The 18,742-nt window shown below is 40.0% G+C and overlaps 1 protein-coding gene across 1 annotated transcript in view; it reads left to right on the top strand.

Annotated features, from left to right (window-relative positions):
• The first annotated feature begins 296 nt into the window (after positions 1 to 296).
• Positions 297 to 18,742, top strand: part of VPS35L (VPS35 endosomal protein sorting factor like) — a 152,857-nt gene continuing 134,411 nt past the window's right edge. The window contains exons 1-2 of the mRNA XM_090279397.1: positions 297 to 376; positions 17,887 to 17,986. Coding sequence (XP_090135523.1) covers positions 297 to 376; positions 17,887 to 17,986 — 180 coding nt within the window. The remainder of the gene's footprint in view (positions 377 to 17,886; positions 17,987 to 18,742) is intronic.

Raw genomic sequence — 18,742 nt, 5'->3', positions numbered from 1 at the left:
TCAGCTCTGAGTCTGGTGACTTGGTTTTCTCATCAGCAAAAAGGCTGCCGCTCGTGCTACTTTGTGAGGGGCCCTGCGCCGGATACCGGGGATGTGGAGCCCTCAGACTACCCTTCGCTCTCCGGGAGCTGACAGTTTCACGTGGAAGATTCACACGTGAATCTTAGAAGGGTGTCCAAAGAAAGCATTTGAATGAAGTGCAGCCCCCCCCCCCCCCGGGTGCTCAGGGAAAGCTCAGAGCGGTAGTCTAAAAGGGGGTGTTGCGGGATATATAGGAGCTCACCCAGCAGGGGAGGATGGCATCTGCGAAGGCCTCCAGGCCCAGCGGGGCTTCAGTGTCTGGAGTGATTGGCGCTTCAGGCCCCCGCCGCTTCAGGTTCTGAGTGGTGCAGAACGCGAGGGAGTTGTGATGGTGACAGTGGAGTTATTTGGGGATTGAGCTCTCCCTTTTGTCTGATTTTTCTTTCCAAATGATGTGAAGTGGTTTACATTGAGTGAGTCAGTGAGCAAATGAAAGAATATACAGTCCTAGACTTCAGAGACAGTCAGATACAGGCAGACCTTGGAGAATTGTCGGTTGGGTTCAAGACCACTGCAGTAAAGAGATTTGTAATCAAAGTTGCAAGTTCAGGGTCTAGCCTTCGGTTTGTGAAAAAAAACACAACATATGTGAAGCACAATAAAGCCAAGCGCAATGGATTGAGGTCTGCCTGTACCTGGCTACCTCTGTGTATTCCTTCTAAAGCTCGGACACACTGAAGCAGGATTGGGTGCCGCTGAGCTCTTCTAGCCTTGCGTTTTCTTTGACCTGGTGGTGTGAAGCAGCTTTTAGGGAACCATTCAGGCTTAAGAACAAAAAGCATCTGGCTTCAGTAAGCTGGACTGTTGTTATCAGAAAATTCAGGAGGATGCTGTTTTCATTTCTGCCTCCCAGTGTGTTTTTATCTTTGCTGTTCTCACTTTAAATTACGAACAGAGAAGTGCTCTTAGCCTTTTAGCATCTGGGATCTCCAAGGTTCTGATTTGGTCATGCTCTGCACATTTTTCTGTGCGGTAGCAAATGGTCATCATTCGGTTTCCTCATGTGAACTTGGACTGAGTTTTAACCATCACTGGATACCCAGTGCCTGACATGGAGTTCAGTAATATTTAAGGAATGAATGAGGAAACTGAGGTCCACAGATCAGAACATTGTTTATTGACATATCATTTGTGCCAGGCACTGTACTAAGTGCTTAATTTGCAGCATCTCCTTTAACTCTCATAACAACCCTACTTTTCAGATGAGGAAATGAAAGCAGAAGGATGAGGAAGTTCACTTAGTCATGGAGCCTGCAAGGAGTACTGAGGTTTTCAGCCCGGAGCCTGGGACCTTATTATTATCAGCTGGACCTCCAATCCTGGACTGAGGTTCCTGGGTTGTGGGCTCCCCAAGTCCTGCTGCGTTGTCATGGGTCTCTCCAAAATTCCCTTTTCACAAACTTATATCTGATATATTTTGGCCTAGCCTGATGTGTGAAATGTCTAGTACACCATGCATCACGTTTCCTGGTTACTCCTGTGTAACAGCGCCCTAAAAAATGCCACCCTTTGGAATAACTTCTACATCATTTAAAAATTTTACTTGTTGCAGAGTTAGGTTGGGATTGTGGGTGAACAGAACTATGTGGCCAGATTGTCATTAGTAATTTAAAAGGTCACTCAAGAATTAAAATAGCTGACAACAAAGCATTTAGTGGATTTTGGCATCTCCAGTATAAGGAGATAAATTTGGCAGCTGGCAGTGGAATTTCTACAGATATAAATAATTTAAAAATAGGGAGTTGTCAACCTTTAACGCATATAAATCACCTGAGAATTTTATTAAAATGCAGTTCCTGATTCTGTAGGTCTGAGGTATTTCAATACTCCCCAGGTGATAACCTTGCTAGGGACCTGGGGACCATACTTGCTAGTAAATCTGGGGCTAGATCCAGCCAGGAGTGTAGATGTGAGATGTTGTCGGCCTTTTTTCTATGGCAGCTGCCAGGAAACCAGGATTATGGGTGGGAGTCTGTTGACCAGCTCTGTTAGCAGGAAAAAAGAAAAGGATTTTTGTGAAAATGGACACTAGAGGTTGCTGTTAGCCTTACCAAAGACCCAGGCATTGGCGAAAATGCTGTAATAATATTTCAGACAGCAGAAAATGCCAAGGACCAGAAAGAAATTTGAAGAAATAATGGAAGAAGTGATAGGAAAAAAAAAAAATCAAAATATGGCACTTTGGCATGACTGACGGAGAGATAAACGTTTCTTTTTCTTTTAATGTTTTTTTTTTGAAGTTGTTATTTATTTTCCAAAGAATTCCCTCCTCTCAAACTTAAAAAAAGATAAAGAAAAAAAGAAAAAAATTACCAATGCTTAGTCCTTAAAAAGAAAACAAGGTAGACACCCTTGCTGGGTGGCTCGGTTGGAGCGTTGTCCCACCAAGAAGGCTGTGGGTTTAATTTCCCTGTTAGGGCACATACCTAGGTTGTGGGTTCAGTCCCCAGCGGGGCGTGTACAGGAGGTATCTGATTGATGTTTCTCTCTCCCTCTCTCCCTCCTTCCCTCCCTCCTCCCACCTTCCTCTCTGTCTAAAAGAATAAAATTAAACATATCCTTAGGTGAGGATTTTTAAAAAAAGGTAGACAATTGCTTAATTTTTCAGGTTCTCAAGGTAACTAATAGGTGATCTATAGCACTTTTGAGTCCAGTAGTCCAGATACCTTGGTTTCCATCCCTCCCTGTCACTTGTTGCTGTCACCTGACAAGTTACCAACACTTAAAAGTCTCAGTGTTTCTGAAAAATGGGTATAATCATAACACTGTTGACATAAGGAACATCCAAATCTGTATAGAGAATTTTTATGAATTTATTTGAACCAAATTTCACAATAATTGCTGGGGAGCAAAATCTCAACAGATTGAGAAAATGCTTCAGAGAACAACACAACTTATTTTGTACATTAGATTCAAAGGAGGAGATGTAAGGAGGGTTATTTGAAATTCATTGGTGTTGAATTAATGGGTCAGGAGAAAGCAAAGCAGGGAAATCTCTGAGATTGGATAAATAATAAAATGGACAAACACATACTTCTTTTACTTGGTTAGTACAGGATAATTAACAACACTTATAACACATAGAGATGGTATGTGGGAGAACAATAACAATGAGGGGCTGTGCTGTTTCTTGCTCTGGTAGGTAGATTGTGCCCTGAGGGGTCCAGAAAACAGGATTACTCTGATGTTACAAAGGCATGTTTTCAGAGGCAAAAAGACAGTATATAGGCTTCTGTTATTTATTGGTAAAGATTGACCTTTATCAAGGAAGCTACAGGCCTAAGATAACCTGCTATGACTTGCAGTTAATTAGGAATTTTTTTTTTATTGGGGATGGGAGGGGTTGCTGGCTCATTTATTAATTTATTTTGCTTTCATTCCACCCCCACTAAAAATTTTGTTTGTTTATTTTTCTATTACAGTTGTTCCACTTTTTTCCCTATTGCTTCCCCACACCCTGCCCACCCCTTCTCCAACAGTCAGTCCCCACCCAGTTGTCCATGTCCATGGGTCACTTATACATGTTCTTTGAGTAGACCCTTCCCCTTCTTACCCCATTCTCTCCCTCCCTCCTCCCCCTTTGTCACTGTTAGTTTACTCGTTGCTTACATACCTCTGGTTCAGTTTTGCTCCTTTGTTTGTGTTGTTCATTAGTCTCCTGTAATAGGTGATAGCATAAGGTATTTTTCTTTCGTTGCCTGGCTTATTTCACTAAGCATAATTCTCTCTAGGTCCATCCATGTTGTTGCAAATGGTAGAAGTTCCTTCTTTCTTTCTGCTACATAGTACTCCATTGTGTAAATGTACCACAGTTTTTTGATCCACTCATCTACAGATGGGCACTTAGGTTGTTTCCAGCACTTGGCTATTGTAAATAGTGCGGCTATGAACATAGGGCTACATAGGTTCTTCTGAATTGGTGTTTCAGGATTCTTTGGATATAATCCTAGCAATAGAATTGCTGGTTTAAAAGGCAGTTCCATTTTTAGATTTTTGAGGAAATTCTGTACTGTTTTCCACAGTGGCTGCACCAGTCTGCATTCCACCCAGCAGTGCACCAGGGTTCCTTTTTCTCCACATCCTTGACAGCACATGTTGTTTGTTGATTTGTTGATGATGGCCACTCTGACTGGTGTGAGGTGGTATCTCATTGTGGTTTTTATTTTCATCTCTCTGATGGCTAGTGATGTAGAGCATTCTTTCATATATCTATGGACTCTCTGTATGTCCTTTTTGGAGAAGTGTTTGTTCAGGTCCTTTGCCCATTTTTTAATTGGGTTGTCTGTCTTCTTGGTGTTGAGTCATATATGTTTTTTATATATTTTAGAGATTAATCCCTTGTCTCAGGTATCATTGGCAAATATGTTTTCCCACATGGTTGGTTCCCTTTTCTTTTTGCTGATGTTTTCTTTTGCTGAGCAGAAACACTTTAGTTTGATATAGTCCCATTTGTTTATTCTTTCCTTTATTTCCTTTGCCTTAGGAGATATATCAGTGAAAATGTTGCTACGTGGGGTATCTGAAATTTTTCCTGCCTATGTTTTCCTCTAGGACTTTTATGGTGCCACGGCTTACATTTAAGTCTATGATCCATCTTGAGTTTATTCTGGTGTATGGTGTAAGTTGGTGGTCTAGTTTCATCTTTTTGCATGTCCCTGTCCAGTTCTCCCAAAACCATTTGTTGAAGAGGCTCTTCTCACTCCATTTTATGTTCTTTCCCACTTTGTCAAATATTAGTTGACCATGTAGACCTGAGTTTATTTCTGGGCTCTCTCTTCTGTTCCATTGGTCTATATGTCTGTTCTTATGTCAGTACCAAACTGTTTTGATTACCATAGCCTTGTAGTATAGTTTGATGTCTGGTATTGTGATTTCTCCTACTGTGTTCTTCTTTGTCAAGATTGCTGAAGCTATTCAAGGTCTTTTTTGGTTCCATATAAATTTTTGAAGTATTTGTTATAGGTCTGTGAAATATGTCATTGGTATTTTAATAGGGATTGCATTGAATCTATGAATTGCTTTGGGTGGTATATGGACATTTTAATGATATTGATTCTTCCCATTCATGAACATGGTATATGCTTCCATTTATTTGTCTCTTCCTTAATTTCTTTCTTCAGTGTTATGTAGGTTTCTGAGTACACATCTTTTACCTCCTTGGTTAAGCTTATTCCTAAGTACTTTATTTTTTTGTTGCTATGGTAAGTGGGATTTTTTTCTAGGTTCTGTCTCTGTTATTTTATTGTTGATGTAAAGAAATGCCTTCGATTTCTGAATATTTACTTTGTATCCTTCTATTTTGCCAAATTCACTTATTAGGTTGAATAGTTTTTTCATCGAGTGTGTAGGGTTTTCTATGTACACTATTGTGTTGTCTGCAAATAATGAGTGTTACTTCCTCTTTTCCAATTTGGATGCCTTTTATTCCTCTTTCTTGTCTGATTGCTGTGGCTAGAACTCCAAGACTATGTTGAATAGGAGTGGAGAGTTGGACATCCTTGTCTTGTTCCTGATTTCAGGAGGAATGCTTTCAGTTTTTGCCCATTGAGTATGATGTAGGCTTCGGGGTTCTTGTATATGGCCTTTGTTATGTTGAGGTATGCTTCCTCTATTTCTACTTTGCTGAAAGTTTTCATATAAATGGGTGTTGTACTTTATCAGATGCTTTTTCTGCATCTATTGATATGATCATGTGATTTTTGTCTTTCATTTTGTTTATGTGGTGTATTACATTTATTGATTTGTGAATATTAAACCATCCTTGCATCCCTGAGATGAATCCCACTTGATTGTGGTCTGTAACCTTTCTGATGTGTTGCTGGATCCAGTTTGGCAATATTTTGTTGAGGATTTTAGCATGTATGTTCATCAGCGATATTGGCCTGTAGTTTTCTTTCTTTGTTGTGTCTTGACCTGGTTTTGGAATTAGGATAATACTGGCTTCATAGAAAGAGTTTGGGAGTCTTCCCTTTTCTTGGATTCTTTAGAATAGTCTGAGAAGGATAGGAGTTAGTTCTTTCTAAATGTTTTGTAAGATTCACCTGTGAAGCCATCCGGTCCAGGGCTTTTGTGTGCTGGGAGTTTTTGATTACTGCTTCAATTTCACTAGTTGTTATTGGTCAGCTCAGGCTTTCTGCTTCTTCTTGATTCAGTTTTGTAAGATTATATTTGTCTAGAAATTTGTCCATTTCTTCTAGGTTGTCAAATTTCTTGTGATACAGTTGTTCGTAATAATTTCTTACAATCCTTTGTATTTTTGTGGTATCAGTTCTGATTTCTCCTCTTTCATTTCTGATTTTTTTTATTTGGGTCCTCTCTCTTTTTTTCTTAATGGGCCTGGTTAATGGCTTGTTGATTTGGTTTATCTTTTCAAAGAACCAGCTCCTAGTTTTGTTGATCTTTTGAATTTTTTGTTTTGTCTCTATGTCATTTAATTCTGCTTTGATCTTGATGATTTCCTTCCTTCTTTTTGCTCTAGGCTTTGTTTGTTGTTGTTGTTCTAGTTCTTGTAGCTTTAGGGTTAGATTTTTTATTTGAGCTTCTTATATCCTTTTCAAATATGCCTGTATTGCTATGAACTTCCCTCTGAGGACTGCTTTTGCTGTGTCCCACAGGTTTTGGGCTGTTGTGTGTTCATTGTCATTAATTTCTAGAAATTTCTTGATTTCTTCTTTGATGTCATTGTTAACCCATTCATTGTTTAATAGCGTGTTATTCATTCTCCATGAGTTTGGGTGTCTTTGATATTTTTCTCTGAGGTTGATTTCTAGTTTCAAGGCATTGTGGTCTGAAAAGATGCTTGATATGATTTCAATTTTTTTGAATTTGTTGAGGCTTGTTTTGTGTCCTATTATGTGGTCTATCTTTGAAAATGTCCCATGTGCCTTTGAAAAGAATGTATATTTTGCTTCTTTGGGGTGAAAAGTTCTATATATATCAGTTAAGTTCATGTGGTTTAGTGTGTTGTTCAGTGCCTGTATATCCTTGGTGTTTCTTTGCTTTGATAATCTGTCTGTTGTTGATAATGGTGTGTTGAGGTCCCCTACTATGAGTGTGTTGTTGTTAATATCCTTCTTGTGGTCTTCTAGTATTTTCTTTATGTATTTGGGTGCTCCTATGTTGGGTGCATATATGTTTATCAGTGTTATATCTTCTTGATGGATTGTTCCTTTAAGTATTATGAAATGTCTTTTCTTTGTCTCTTTTTATTGCCCTTGCTTTGAAATTCGTTTTGTCTGATATGAGGACTGCTAGGCTGGCTTTTTTTCCCAGTCCGTTTGCTTGGAATATTTTTTTATATCCCTTTACTTTCAGTCTATGTAAATCTTTTGTTTTGAGGTGTGTTTCTTGTAGACAGCAAATATGTGGGTCCTGTTTTCTTATCCATTCCGTTACCTTATGTCTTTTAATTGGAGCATTTAATTCATTTACATTTAAGGTTATTATTGACATGTATTTATTCATTTCTCTTTGTACCTCTGTTCCTCTCCTCTTTTTTTCTCTTCCTTTTTCTTAGAACATTCCCTTTAGCACCTCTTGCAATGCTGGTTTGGTGGAGATGTATTCTTTTAGTCTTCCTTTGTCTGAGAAACTCCTTATTTCACCTTCTAGTTTGAATGAGAGCCTTGCTGGGTAGAGTATTTTTGGTTGTAGGCCTTTGTTTTTCATTGCTTGAAATATTTTTGACCATTCCCTTCTGGTTTGTACTGTTTCTGTTGAGAAATCGGTTGATAGCCTTATCGGAGCTCCCTTGTATGTTATTTACTGTTTTTCTCTTGCTGCTTTTAGGATTCTCTCATTGTCTTGGAATGTTGCCATTTTAACTATGATGTGCCTTGGAGTAGGTCTTTTTGGGATCCTCTTTATTGGAACTCTCTGTGCTTCCTGGACTTCCATAACTTTTTTTCTCATCAGGTTGGGAAAATTTTCTGTCACTATTTCTCCTTTCGTTTTTCTATTCCTTGTTCTTCTGATCCCTCTTTAATTTCCAATTACTCTGATGTTGTTCTTCCTTATGCTATCCTGTAACTCCCTTACCTCTTCTTCATACTTTTTCAGTCTTTTTTCATTTTGCTGTATCATCTGAGAATTTTTTCCTACATTATCTTCTAACTCACTAATCCGATCCTCTGCTTCATTTAGTCTGCTTTTGACTGATTCTACTGTGTTTTTCAGTTCAGAGATTTCATTCTTCATTTCTTCCTGGTTCTTGTTGATAGTTTCTATGTCTTTTTTTATGCCTGTAATATTCTTGGAGCTGTTGGTAACTTCCTTGGAGGTTGTCATAGTTGTTTATAAGGTTGTTGAGTATATTGAGCTTCTTCACCACCATTGTTTTGAATTCCGTGTCTGACATTTGGGCTATGTCTATTCCATCTACCTCTCTTTCTGAGGATTCCTCTTTTCTTTTCATTGAGAGGTTGTTTCTGCGTGTTACCATGTTGGATTCCTCTTGTTTATGTTTGTTTTTTGGCTTTGTCTGCTTTGATTTCCCACCTTTGTGGTATGAGATTCTTTATGGGAGATCTGAGGGTTTCAGTGGTGCAGTCTCTTTGATCTTCTGAGCCTAATGTTCTTGGGGTACCCTTTATGTCATTTGTTTATGCTCTCTGGTTATATTTCAGATGCTCTTTGTTGGGATCTTCCTTCTGGCTAGTTGATTGAGAGTCACTCTATCCAGTTTGTCTTGAGTTCTTTTGTGGAGATGCTGTTAAAAACATAAACACACAGCCCAGGCAGGAGACCCGCACCCTCAAAAATATCCCCCACCCTCTATCCCGCTGTCGTCAGCCAACGAGCCAGTATTAATATAAATGTAGAGAGATTAGAGCTTTTATACTATAGGAAGAATAGATAAGAGTTGTTTTTAGGGAGGAAAATATTATTTTTTAGAGAGGGGATAATAGATTAATAATAGTTGAGACTGTGCAAGACAGTAGGTAATATTTACATTGTATGTTAATAACTACAGAAGAAAAAAAGGAAGAATGCAGAATATAGTAGGAAAGTGGAATTGTATAGTTTTGGATTTATATAATAGTTATATTCTATTTATTTAGAGTGAAAGGGAGGCTAAACCAGACCCACAAACAAATAAACAACAATTGAAGAGGAAGGATGAACAGGAGATATTGTATGAAACAAATTAGAGATACAAGTTTTTTTTTTTCCTTTCGGGAAGAAAAAGAAAAATAAAAATAAAAAAGGAGTGTTTTTACTCAGTTCAGCCTTTGTGTGTCCTCTTCTTTATCTGCATCCACAGCTGGTCTAATGTGGCGGGTCAGAGGTTCCTATTCTTTGCAGCAGCGGTGTGCGTGCGGTGGCCAGCACAGTTTGTTCCTTTGGCGCCCGTTGGAGCTAGCTGAGGTGTCCCTGCGTGCAAGGCGCCTGAGAGCCTACCTCAGGCCTGCCAAGCTGCTCTCCGGGAGTTGGTCTCTCGCCTCCCAGTGCTGGGCCCCAGACACTGTGCACAGTGGAAGTGAGCGATTGGCGGGTGCTTTTGCGCTCGTGTGCCTGTGTGCGCTCGTGTGCCTGTGTGCACCCGTGCGCGCCCAAGGCGGCCGGGGAGCTAGCCTCAGGCCTCCCGTGCGGTGTTCTGGAGTTGGTCTCTTGCCTCTTAGGGTGGAGCCCCGGACACTTGTGCTCAGTAGAAATGAGTGTCTGTGAGTTTCTGCTGCCCACTCTTCCCACGCTGCAGCCTCCCACTGTTCCTGCGCCTGCCTGGGCGGGCACGAGCAGAGCCTGAGCAAGTGCTTTGCACTCCAGCCTGTCACTCTGGCCTGGCGCCCACTGGAGCTGGCCAGGGTTGACTGCGCACAGTCTTCTGTGTGTCCATAGGGCCCTCCCTGCGCCCGTTGGGGCACTGATCTTATGTCTGTTGGGGTGCGTCCGAGGGGCACCTGAACGCGCGGCCCTGTGCACATGGGCCAGTGAATGAGGGCACTTCCCTATTTGCGCCCGTGAGACCCAAGGGGCGGGTTGGGGAGCGGACGAGCGCACTTCTACGTCTGCGCTCCTCAAGAATGTCCTATCACCCCCAAACTTTCCTCCCCTCTCTGCAGTACACAAGGGAAAAATATAAAGCAAAATCACGTTCTCACATGCATAGCAGTACGCTGTTTCTTGTCTTTCATCTCCTGATGCCACCTGGCCCACTCCTGGCTCTGCCAGTGGGCCGAGATCATCTCTTCTCCCGATTCCTCTCTGGGAAAGCCTGTGGTTGCTAAAAGGTCTGTGTACTTCCAGTCGCAGCTTGGGGAGCCACCCCAGTCAGAAATCCCATCTCGTCCCTTTTTTCTCCGCTATCCTCACCAAACAGGGGGCTCCCAGATGGATTTTCTCTAATCCAGCAGTGCCATGGCTCGACTCCTGCCAGTGTCCAGCTGCTCACTGAGATGTTCTGTCTGCAATTAGCCCAAACTGCAGACGGGTCTCGGGAGCCAGAAAATGCCGCCTCCCTTCACTCCTCCGCCATCCTCTCTATTGTATTATATTTTTTAATGTATTGAAATTGATTTACTAGTATTTTGTTTAGGTTTTTTGCATCTATATTCATCAGAGATATTAGTCTGTAATTTCCTTTTTTGTGTGTTGCCTTTACCGGGGTTGGTATCAGTGTAATGTTGGCCCCATACAATGTATTAGGAAGTATATTGCCTCTTTTTCAGTACTTTTGGAAGAGTTTCAGAAGGATAGGTATTCAGTCTTTTTTTGACTGTTTGGTGGAATTCACTAGTAAAGTCAAATGGTCCTGGACTTTTAATTTTGGGGAGATTTTTGATGGTTATTTCAATTTCCTCACTGTTGATAGGTCTATTTAGATTTTCCAGTTCTTGTGTGGTTCAGTCTAGGAAGGTCGTATATGTCTAACAACATGTCCATTTCTTCTAGGTTATAAACATGGTGACATAATCTTTCATAGTATTGTTGTTTTTTCCTCTGTATTTCTGTGTTGTGCATTGTAACTTCTCTTCTTTCATTTCTGATTTTATTTGAGTCTTTTCTCTTTTTTCCTTAATAAGTCTAGCCAGAGGTTTGTCAATTTTATTAATATTTCAAAGAATCAGTTCTTTTTTGCATTACTTTTTTGTATTGTTTTCTTTATTTTATTCAGTGCTGCTCTAATTTTTATTATTTCCCTCTGCTGGCTTACAGTTGCATTTGCTCTCCTGTTTTAGTTCCTTAAGATGTAATATTAGATTGTTTGAGATTTTCCCTTTTTTTTTAAAGATAGCTTTGTAATGATATAAACTTCCCTCTTATTACTACTTCCGTTTCATCCCAATATGTTGTATTGTCATTCTCATTTGTCTCTGTGTATCTTTTGATCTCTCCTTCAATTTCTTCTTTGACTCAGTCATTTTTTAGCATGCTGTTTTATTCTTCACACATATTTGTGATTTTTTTTCTGCTTTCCTATTTTTGCAGTTGATTTACAATTTTTGAGCATTGTATCCAAAGAATATGCTTAATATGATTTCAATCTTTTAAAATTTGTAGAGACTAGTTTTGTGTCCTATCATATGATCTATTCTTGAGAATGTTCCATGTGCACTAGAGAAGAATGGTATTCTGGGCTGAAAGGCTCTGTAAATGTTGATTATGTCCTTTTGGTTTAATGTGTCACTTAAAGCCGATATTTCCTTATTTTCTTTTTGGATGATCTATCCATAGCTGTCAGTGGGGTATTTAGGTCCCCTACTATAATACTATAATTGTGCTTTTGTCTGTTTCTTTCTTTAGTTTGTTGGTAGTTGCTTTATCTATTTTGGTGCTTCCTAATTGAGTGCATATATACAGGTAAGTGTTATGTCTTCTTGATGTATTGTCCCTTTTATCACTATAAAATGTCCATCTTTGTCTCCTGTTATCTTTTTATCTTGAAATCTACCTTGTCAGATATAAGTACAGCTACACTTGCTTTTCTCTGATGCCATTTGCTTGGAGAATAGTTTTCTACCCTTTCACTTTTGAGTCTCTATTTTCCTTGAAGTTGAAATGTGTCTCCTGAAGGCAGGATATGGTTGGGGTTTAAAGGTTGTTTTTTTTGTTGTTGTTGTTTGTTTGTTTTTTGACTCTCAAGTCCCTCCCTTCCATCTGCATAATTTCTAGATTTCTATCTTTAGTATCACTAACTTTTTCCCCCATCTGTTCAGCTCTACTTCCTAAGCTTGCTAATTCATTTTTAATTTCTTTTATCGAGTTCTTCAGCTCCAGAATTTCTATTTGGTTCTTTTTTTAAAGTTTCAGTCTCTTTGGTGAAGTACTCCTTTTGCTTTTTGAGTTTATTTCTGAGTTCCTTAAGCTGCCTCTCTGTTTTCTTGTATCTTGTTGATCTTTTTCAGAACTGCAATCTTGAATTCCCTGTTATTTAAATCACGTATTTCTATGTCTTTAAGTTTATTTTCTACAGGTTTTTAAATTTTCTTTCTGAGCTGCCTGGATACCTTGGTTATGCATGGTATATGATGAATTCTTTCTGTCCCAAGGCATCTATGGAAATGAAATCTGGTTTTTCTTTTTAAAGAGGGTCACTGCTCTATATAGTAGTTTGAGGAGAAGAACTTTCTTTTGTTTTCCAGTAGGTGGTGCTGAACATCGAGTTTTTTAGTTTTTTTTTCTTTGGCTTCTCAGATTTCTTCAGGGTGGTGGGAAATGCCCTGTATTTTTTGGGGAAGTGGAGGTCTTCTCTGTGACCAGGTTGTCTCAGTCTCAGGGCAGCGCCCCCTGTGGGGTAATGTGGTGGGAGATAGGGTTTTGCGCCTGTAAAATCCCAGCATTGTCTCCTGCAACCAGACTCTGCCAGTAGTACAACCACAATGTGTGGGCATGTCTGAGCTGGGAAAGGCCGGCTGGTGTGTTTGTGCTTTGTTTTCCTCCCAGTAAGGGCAGCTGGCTGCCCTCAGCCGCCTCACTTCTTTATCTCCACTCCTCTTACTGGGATTAGCTGCAGTGTGCACCTGCCACTCAGGGAACTTTCCTTCTGCTTCTTCAGTTTTCAGGGCTTCAGATAGTGTGCTCTATAGTCCCATACTGCAACAGCTTCTTCTGGAGCCATCTGCTAGCTCTGGGAGGGTGACGGGAGGCAGCCAGGCTTCATGACTTAGTTTTTCTGCCTGACAGTGATGGCCACCAGGCAGTTGTTGCTGCACTGCTGCACTCAGTCTCTGCCCAGGTCACTGGGTTCAGCTGCAGCTTGTGCTGACTACTCAGGCAGGAACACTTACTGTGTCTCTCTGTTCCTCCTGGTTGTAGAATGTGCAGGTGGTAACCCGATTCCTCCCCTCTTCTGAGACCCATAGTGATCTCTCGGCTGCATTTGTGGCACCATTTCAGTTCTTCTCCCTTTCCTTTTCCCCAGTTTGCTCCCACTGTCCTATCTTCAGATGTTTCAATGCACAGATCTCTAAGGCCTGTTTTTGTGTTGAGCAGGGAATCCTTTGTTGAATTATAGCTGTTTAAATTATTGTAACTTCAAGGGGAGAGACCAGGGGAACCTCATTTCTCTCAGGGTTTTGCTTGGTTTTAAAGGTCAGGGATTGGCTGATAGCATACTAAAGGGAATTTGGAAGAATATTTCATATATGATTCCCAACAGCAATATTTTTGGAAGATAAAGATAGTGTATATATTTTTAAATGTGACCCAGAGGGACTGGACAATATATTGTCCTTGGGGATTTTTCCTTGAAAAGCTAGAAAGGAAAGCCTAGTTCATGTTGTTAACCAGTCTTCTCCTCCTGCACTCAAAGCCAAATTTATTTAGAAAGGGATAGAAATGAAATTAGATGAGACTTCAGTTCTTTTGTGCTTGTTGGGTATCCTGAGTTTTGGGGACATTGACAAAAGCTGATTGATGGCACAATTAAATTTGGGGTGCCTATGTTTCATACAGGTATTAATGAGGCCATAAAGTTATGATTGGGGTGGGGTGGGAAGTGTGTGTGTGTGTGTAGGGGGGATGAAGTCAAGGGATTTGGAGGCCAAGAAACAAAGTGGCCTGGTTCCTGTGCTCTTTTAGTTTTTTCTTTCCCTAAATGTGGGTGGGTGGTGGGCTGAAATAGTCCTGTGTGTCCATATTTCTGCCGACATTCTGTTCATGAATACACAGGTTTGCTCTAAGAAGATTGAGGTTTTCTCTGCAGCTCCCCTTTTCTGAGCCCTCATGAGATTTGTCTTTAACAGTGCGTTCACAGCAATGGTTTTTCCTAGAGTGTACTTTGGAACTCTTCCAACCTCTGCCTGTGATTCATTTCCAAAGCCATATCCACCTTTTTAGGTATTTGTTGCAGTAGTACCTTGTTCCTGGTACCGATTTTTTTGTCTTTTTCTGTTCTACTATAACAAAATACAAAAGACTGGGTAACTTGTAAACACAGTAATTTATTTCTCACAGTTCTAGGATCATGGCACTAGCAGATTTGGTGTCTGTCAAGAGCCACTTTCTTGGTTCATAGTTGGTACCTTCCCACTATGTCCTCACAGGGTGGAAGAGGCAAAAGAGATCTCTGGGGGTTTTATATAAGAGCATTAATCTTATCCATGAGTTTACCAGACAGGGACCAGTCTGGAGCAGGTTTGCCTTAGGCCAGCCTATAGTATGTGGATTCTTGACTTTGTGTAGGAAAGATTTCACAACACAAGTTCTGGTGATTTTGAGAGTACGTTTACTGAAGCAGGGGTAGAAGAAGCAATCAGCAGTGCTCTGCTTTGGCTTTCTGGAAATGTGATAGGAAGGGGTGAGCTAAGGCAGGGCTGCTGTTAGCTTATTAGGAAGTGAAGAAGGTCACAATAACAGAAGTCAGCCAAGGTGGGGATGCTTTTAACTTACTGGGAAATGAGAGGAAAGGGAGACCTTGGAGACAGGATCAGGGGGTAAGCCTGTTATAAGCTGCCAGTGCCTACTGCTCCCCTGGTTGCAAGTCTTGTGGGGACCCTTAGAGTTTAGGAAGAAATAAAAATTTCATGCCTGGGGAGGGACACGAGCCTGCTCTAGAGTGAGTCCACACTGAATCTTTGTCTTGAGGAGTTTTTATCTTTACTTTTTCCTCCTGTGGGCAAGAATCTTAGGGGAGGGTTTCAGTAGAATATTCAGCTTTCCAGGTGTATTTTTAATATGGTAATGCATCAAAATGAGCATATGGTGGGGGGCATTATTATTTGGTCTGCTTTACTGTTTTACTTTTATCTTGGGTCTGTCTGACTAATAGGATTTTGTTATTTGTTCGCCTGACTTCATCTATTTTTGGGCTTAGTTGGCACAAATGGTGTTAATTGGGTCTCTTCTCTATTTTCCAAGACCAGGGTGATTTAAGCTACAGTAGTCCCTCTCTATATTGCGGTTCACTTATCGCGGCCTCACTGTATTGCAGGATTTAAAAATATATTATATTTAATTATCGCGGATTTTTGCTATATCATGGGATTTTGCGGTACTGTATATGTATGTTGTTAAAGTTATATAGGTTTCAGAGTGTAGAATATGTTTAAGAACATAAGTAGTGTTTATAAAAGTGTGGAAAAGATTAATAAGGGAGTGGGAAAGGTTAATAAGGGACTGAGAATGGTTTATAAGTGTATGGGGAGGGTTTATAAAGCCTTAAAATATATATAAATACTAAAATAAATGTAAGGTTCCTACTTCGTGGATTTTCACCTATCGCAGGGGAGTCTAGAACATAATACCCGTGATAAATGAGGGGAATACTGTATTCTCTGGTTAGAGAGGATAGGTATAAACCATTTGCTCTTAAGTGTCCTTGGTTAGGGGAGATAAGGTCTTCTGATTCACCAACTGTCTGTGTAAATTGTTCAAATTGTTTGGCCTTGTTTAATTTTCTTGTCTCTGTTTCCCTATCCCAGGAATTTTCCTAATGTTTTTCTATTCTGTCACAATGGGGGCTCTTCATGACTTAATCACCTCCCAAAGGTCCCACCTCCTAATACCTTCACCTTTGGGGGTTAGGATTTCAACTTGTGAATTTAGTGGGGGGAGACACAACCATTTAGAAAATAATTGCACTTTTCCTGCCTTTTATCTTTTTGTTATTATGCATTTTAATTCTATGTATATTTTAACACTAAGTTATTTTTTCAGTCAGTATTTATTGTGTGTGTATATGTATATACATGCATACATATACTTATTTTTATTTTTACTTTATTGTTTTAAAGTGTGGTTCTGCTTCTGACACTGCTCTTGGTTTTCCTTTGACTGGAAACTTTTCTTTTGCCTTTAATGTTTGAAGGATAGTTTCACTGAGTATAGAGTTCTTGGTTGGCAATTGCTTTCTTTTAATACTTTTTTTAAAAAATTTTATACTTTGGTTTTTCAATTATAGTTGTCCCATTTTTTTCCCCATTGCTGCCCCCTACCCAGCCCACCCCTTCTCCCACAATCATATCCCTCCCCATTGTCCATGTCTGTAAGTCATTTATACATGTTCTTTGACTAAATCCTTTCCCTACTTATCCCCCTTCTCTCCCTTCCCCCTACCCCCCTAATAACTGTTATTCTGCTCCTTGTTCTATTTAGTTCATTTGTTTATGTTGTTCTATAGTCTCCTGTATTAGGTGATATCATATGGTATTTTTCTTTCTTTGCCTGGCTTATTTCACTAAGCATAATTCTTTTAATATTTTAAAGGTATCAGTTTATTTGTCATCTGGCCTCCATCTATGTGCTCATATAGTAATCTTGTCCTTCAAAAATAATGTATTTTTTTTTCCTTTTAAGAAACACTCTTGCCCTGACTGGTGTGGCTCAGCATTGTCCTGCAAACCAAAAGGTCACCAGTTCGATTCCTGGTCAGGGCACATGCCTGAGTTGCAGACCAGGTTCCTGGTTGCAGGTGTGCAAGAGGCAACCAATTGATGTTTCTCTCCCTCTCTTTCTCCTTTCCTTTCCCTCTCTCTAAAAATAAATACACAAAATATTAAAAAAAACAAAAACCCTCTCTCTTCCGTGAACGCTTTAAGTATGGTGATTTTGTTTTGTTTTTGAGGCTCATTTGGGACACAGGTGTTTCTTAAATCTTTAGCTTGAATTCTTTCTTTAGTTTGGGAAAAATTTCTGTCTCTTTAAAAATTGCTTCTGCCTATTCTTGCTTCCTCTTTGCATTCCAGTTGTATGTATGTTAGACTATCATGTCTCTATGTCTTCCACACTTTTCTATGCTTCCCGTTTTTGTTCTATTCCTGCTTTAATGTGTATACTCCCCTTTTGTTGTTCATCTCACTAACACCCTTACTTGTTAAGTCCTCATAAGACTGATGAAAACTGTGCTCTTCATCTATTTTCTGTTTGGCTTCTTTCTCTTGCTCTACATTCCTTAATCAGCAAATACTTTATGGGGAAACCAGGTCTCTGCACCCCCTTATCTTCAGAAGCTCTTTCTTCAAGTCCTGGCTGTCTGAATAACCTCAAACCCAAGTTTACCTCTCCAATCATGTAAGGTTTCCTTAAAGCAGTTTCCTTTTGGCTGCTCTATATCCTAGCACCTACTCTCTGCCTAGTTCCAGCTTCTTGTCCATGTCAAGATTAAATAAGTGCTCTGTGGCGGGAAGCTGGCTTCACCTCAGTAAAGTTCCTTTGGCTCTGGTGCCTCGCAGGTCTTGTATACTTTGGCAGCTCCTTAGACCTTCAAACGGTTTTAACTTTTTTTTTTTTTAAATTTAGCATTTCTGGTTGGTTTTAGTAGAAATACTGTTCCTCTATAAATTTCTTCATCACTGAGGAAGTCTCAACAAGTTTCTTGAATGTTAGGTGTCTCCATCGCCTAATTAGTCTTTGGGTTTTGTTTACCAGGCACTCCAGGAATAGGAACTACAAGGCTGAATCTGCAACATGCCAGCTGGAGGCTGTGCCATTGGAGTTTGGGGACTATCACCCATTGAAACCCATAACTGTAAGTTTTGTCAAAGGCCTTGCTAAATGATATCCCTATTCCATTAAATTATAGGCAGTATTCCTGGGTCTTTTCCATTTTGCCAGAAGCAGCTTCTTTTGCATGTTGAAATCAATCAGTTTGTTCCCTGCTCTATTTTTTTGTGGTGTTGGCCTTACTCACCATCATTTTTATTTTCTTCTTTCTCATATCAAGAAGGGTGTCACAAGTATGGGATGCTCTGTTCCTGATTTGGAGGTTCTACTTTGCAGAATATGTCTTGCTTTTTAATTTGCCTGTTTGGAATACTAAAAATCACTCTTAATTACTAGTATGGGATGTTATTCTGAGTAGCATCATAGTCTATCTGTGAGTTTATTTAAAAAAAAAACAAAACGTAAAGCAGACAAGAGACACAGATGGTGGGTCTTATGGGTTAGTACTTTTATATTGGCAAGTGGTTGAAGCTATGTGGTTGTCATCATGGGTGGAGATGAGGTTGACAGACAGATGCCAATGGACACTAAGGACATAAAGTTTCTTATAGTTGTGAGAAACGCTCACAGTAAAAACACCGGGACACAGGACTTTAGCAGTAACCGAGGTAGTTGTTTATTTACAGATTTGCAGCTCTGGGCGCAGCCAGATCAAAGGTGCGCGCCAACAGATAGAGCAGGCTGCTTTTATCCTAATGCTAGTAAACCTCTGCCTCCCCCCTCCCCCCTGTTCTCCTCCGTTTTTTCATGCTGGATACTCCGGAGTTAAAATCTAACACAA

This window comes from Furipterus horrens, unplaced genomic scaffold (genome assembly GCF_987537825.1).
Source record: "Furipterus horrens unplaced genomic scaffold, mFurHor1.1.pri manual_scaffold_5, whole genome shotgun sequence".
In the NCBI taxonomy this organism is placed as follows: domain Eukaryota; kingdom Metazoa; phylum Chordata; class Mammalia; order Chiroptera; family Furipteridae; genus Furipterus; species Furipterus horrens.
This window is presented reverse-complemented; position numbering and strand designations above follow the sequence as displayed.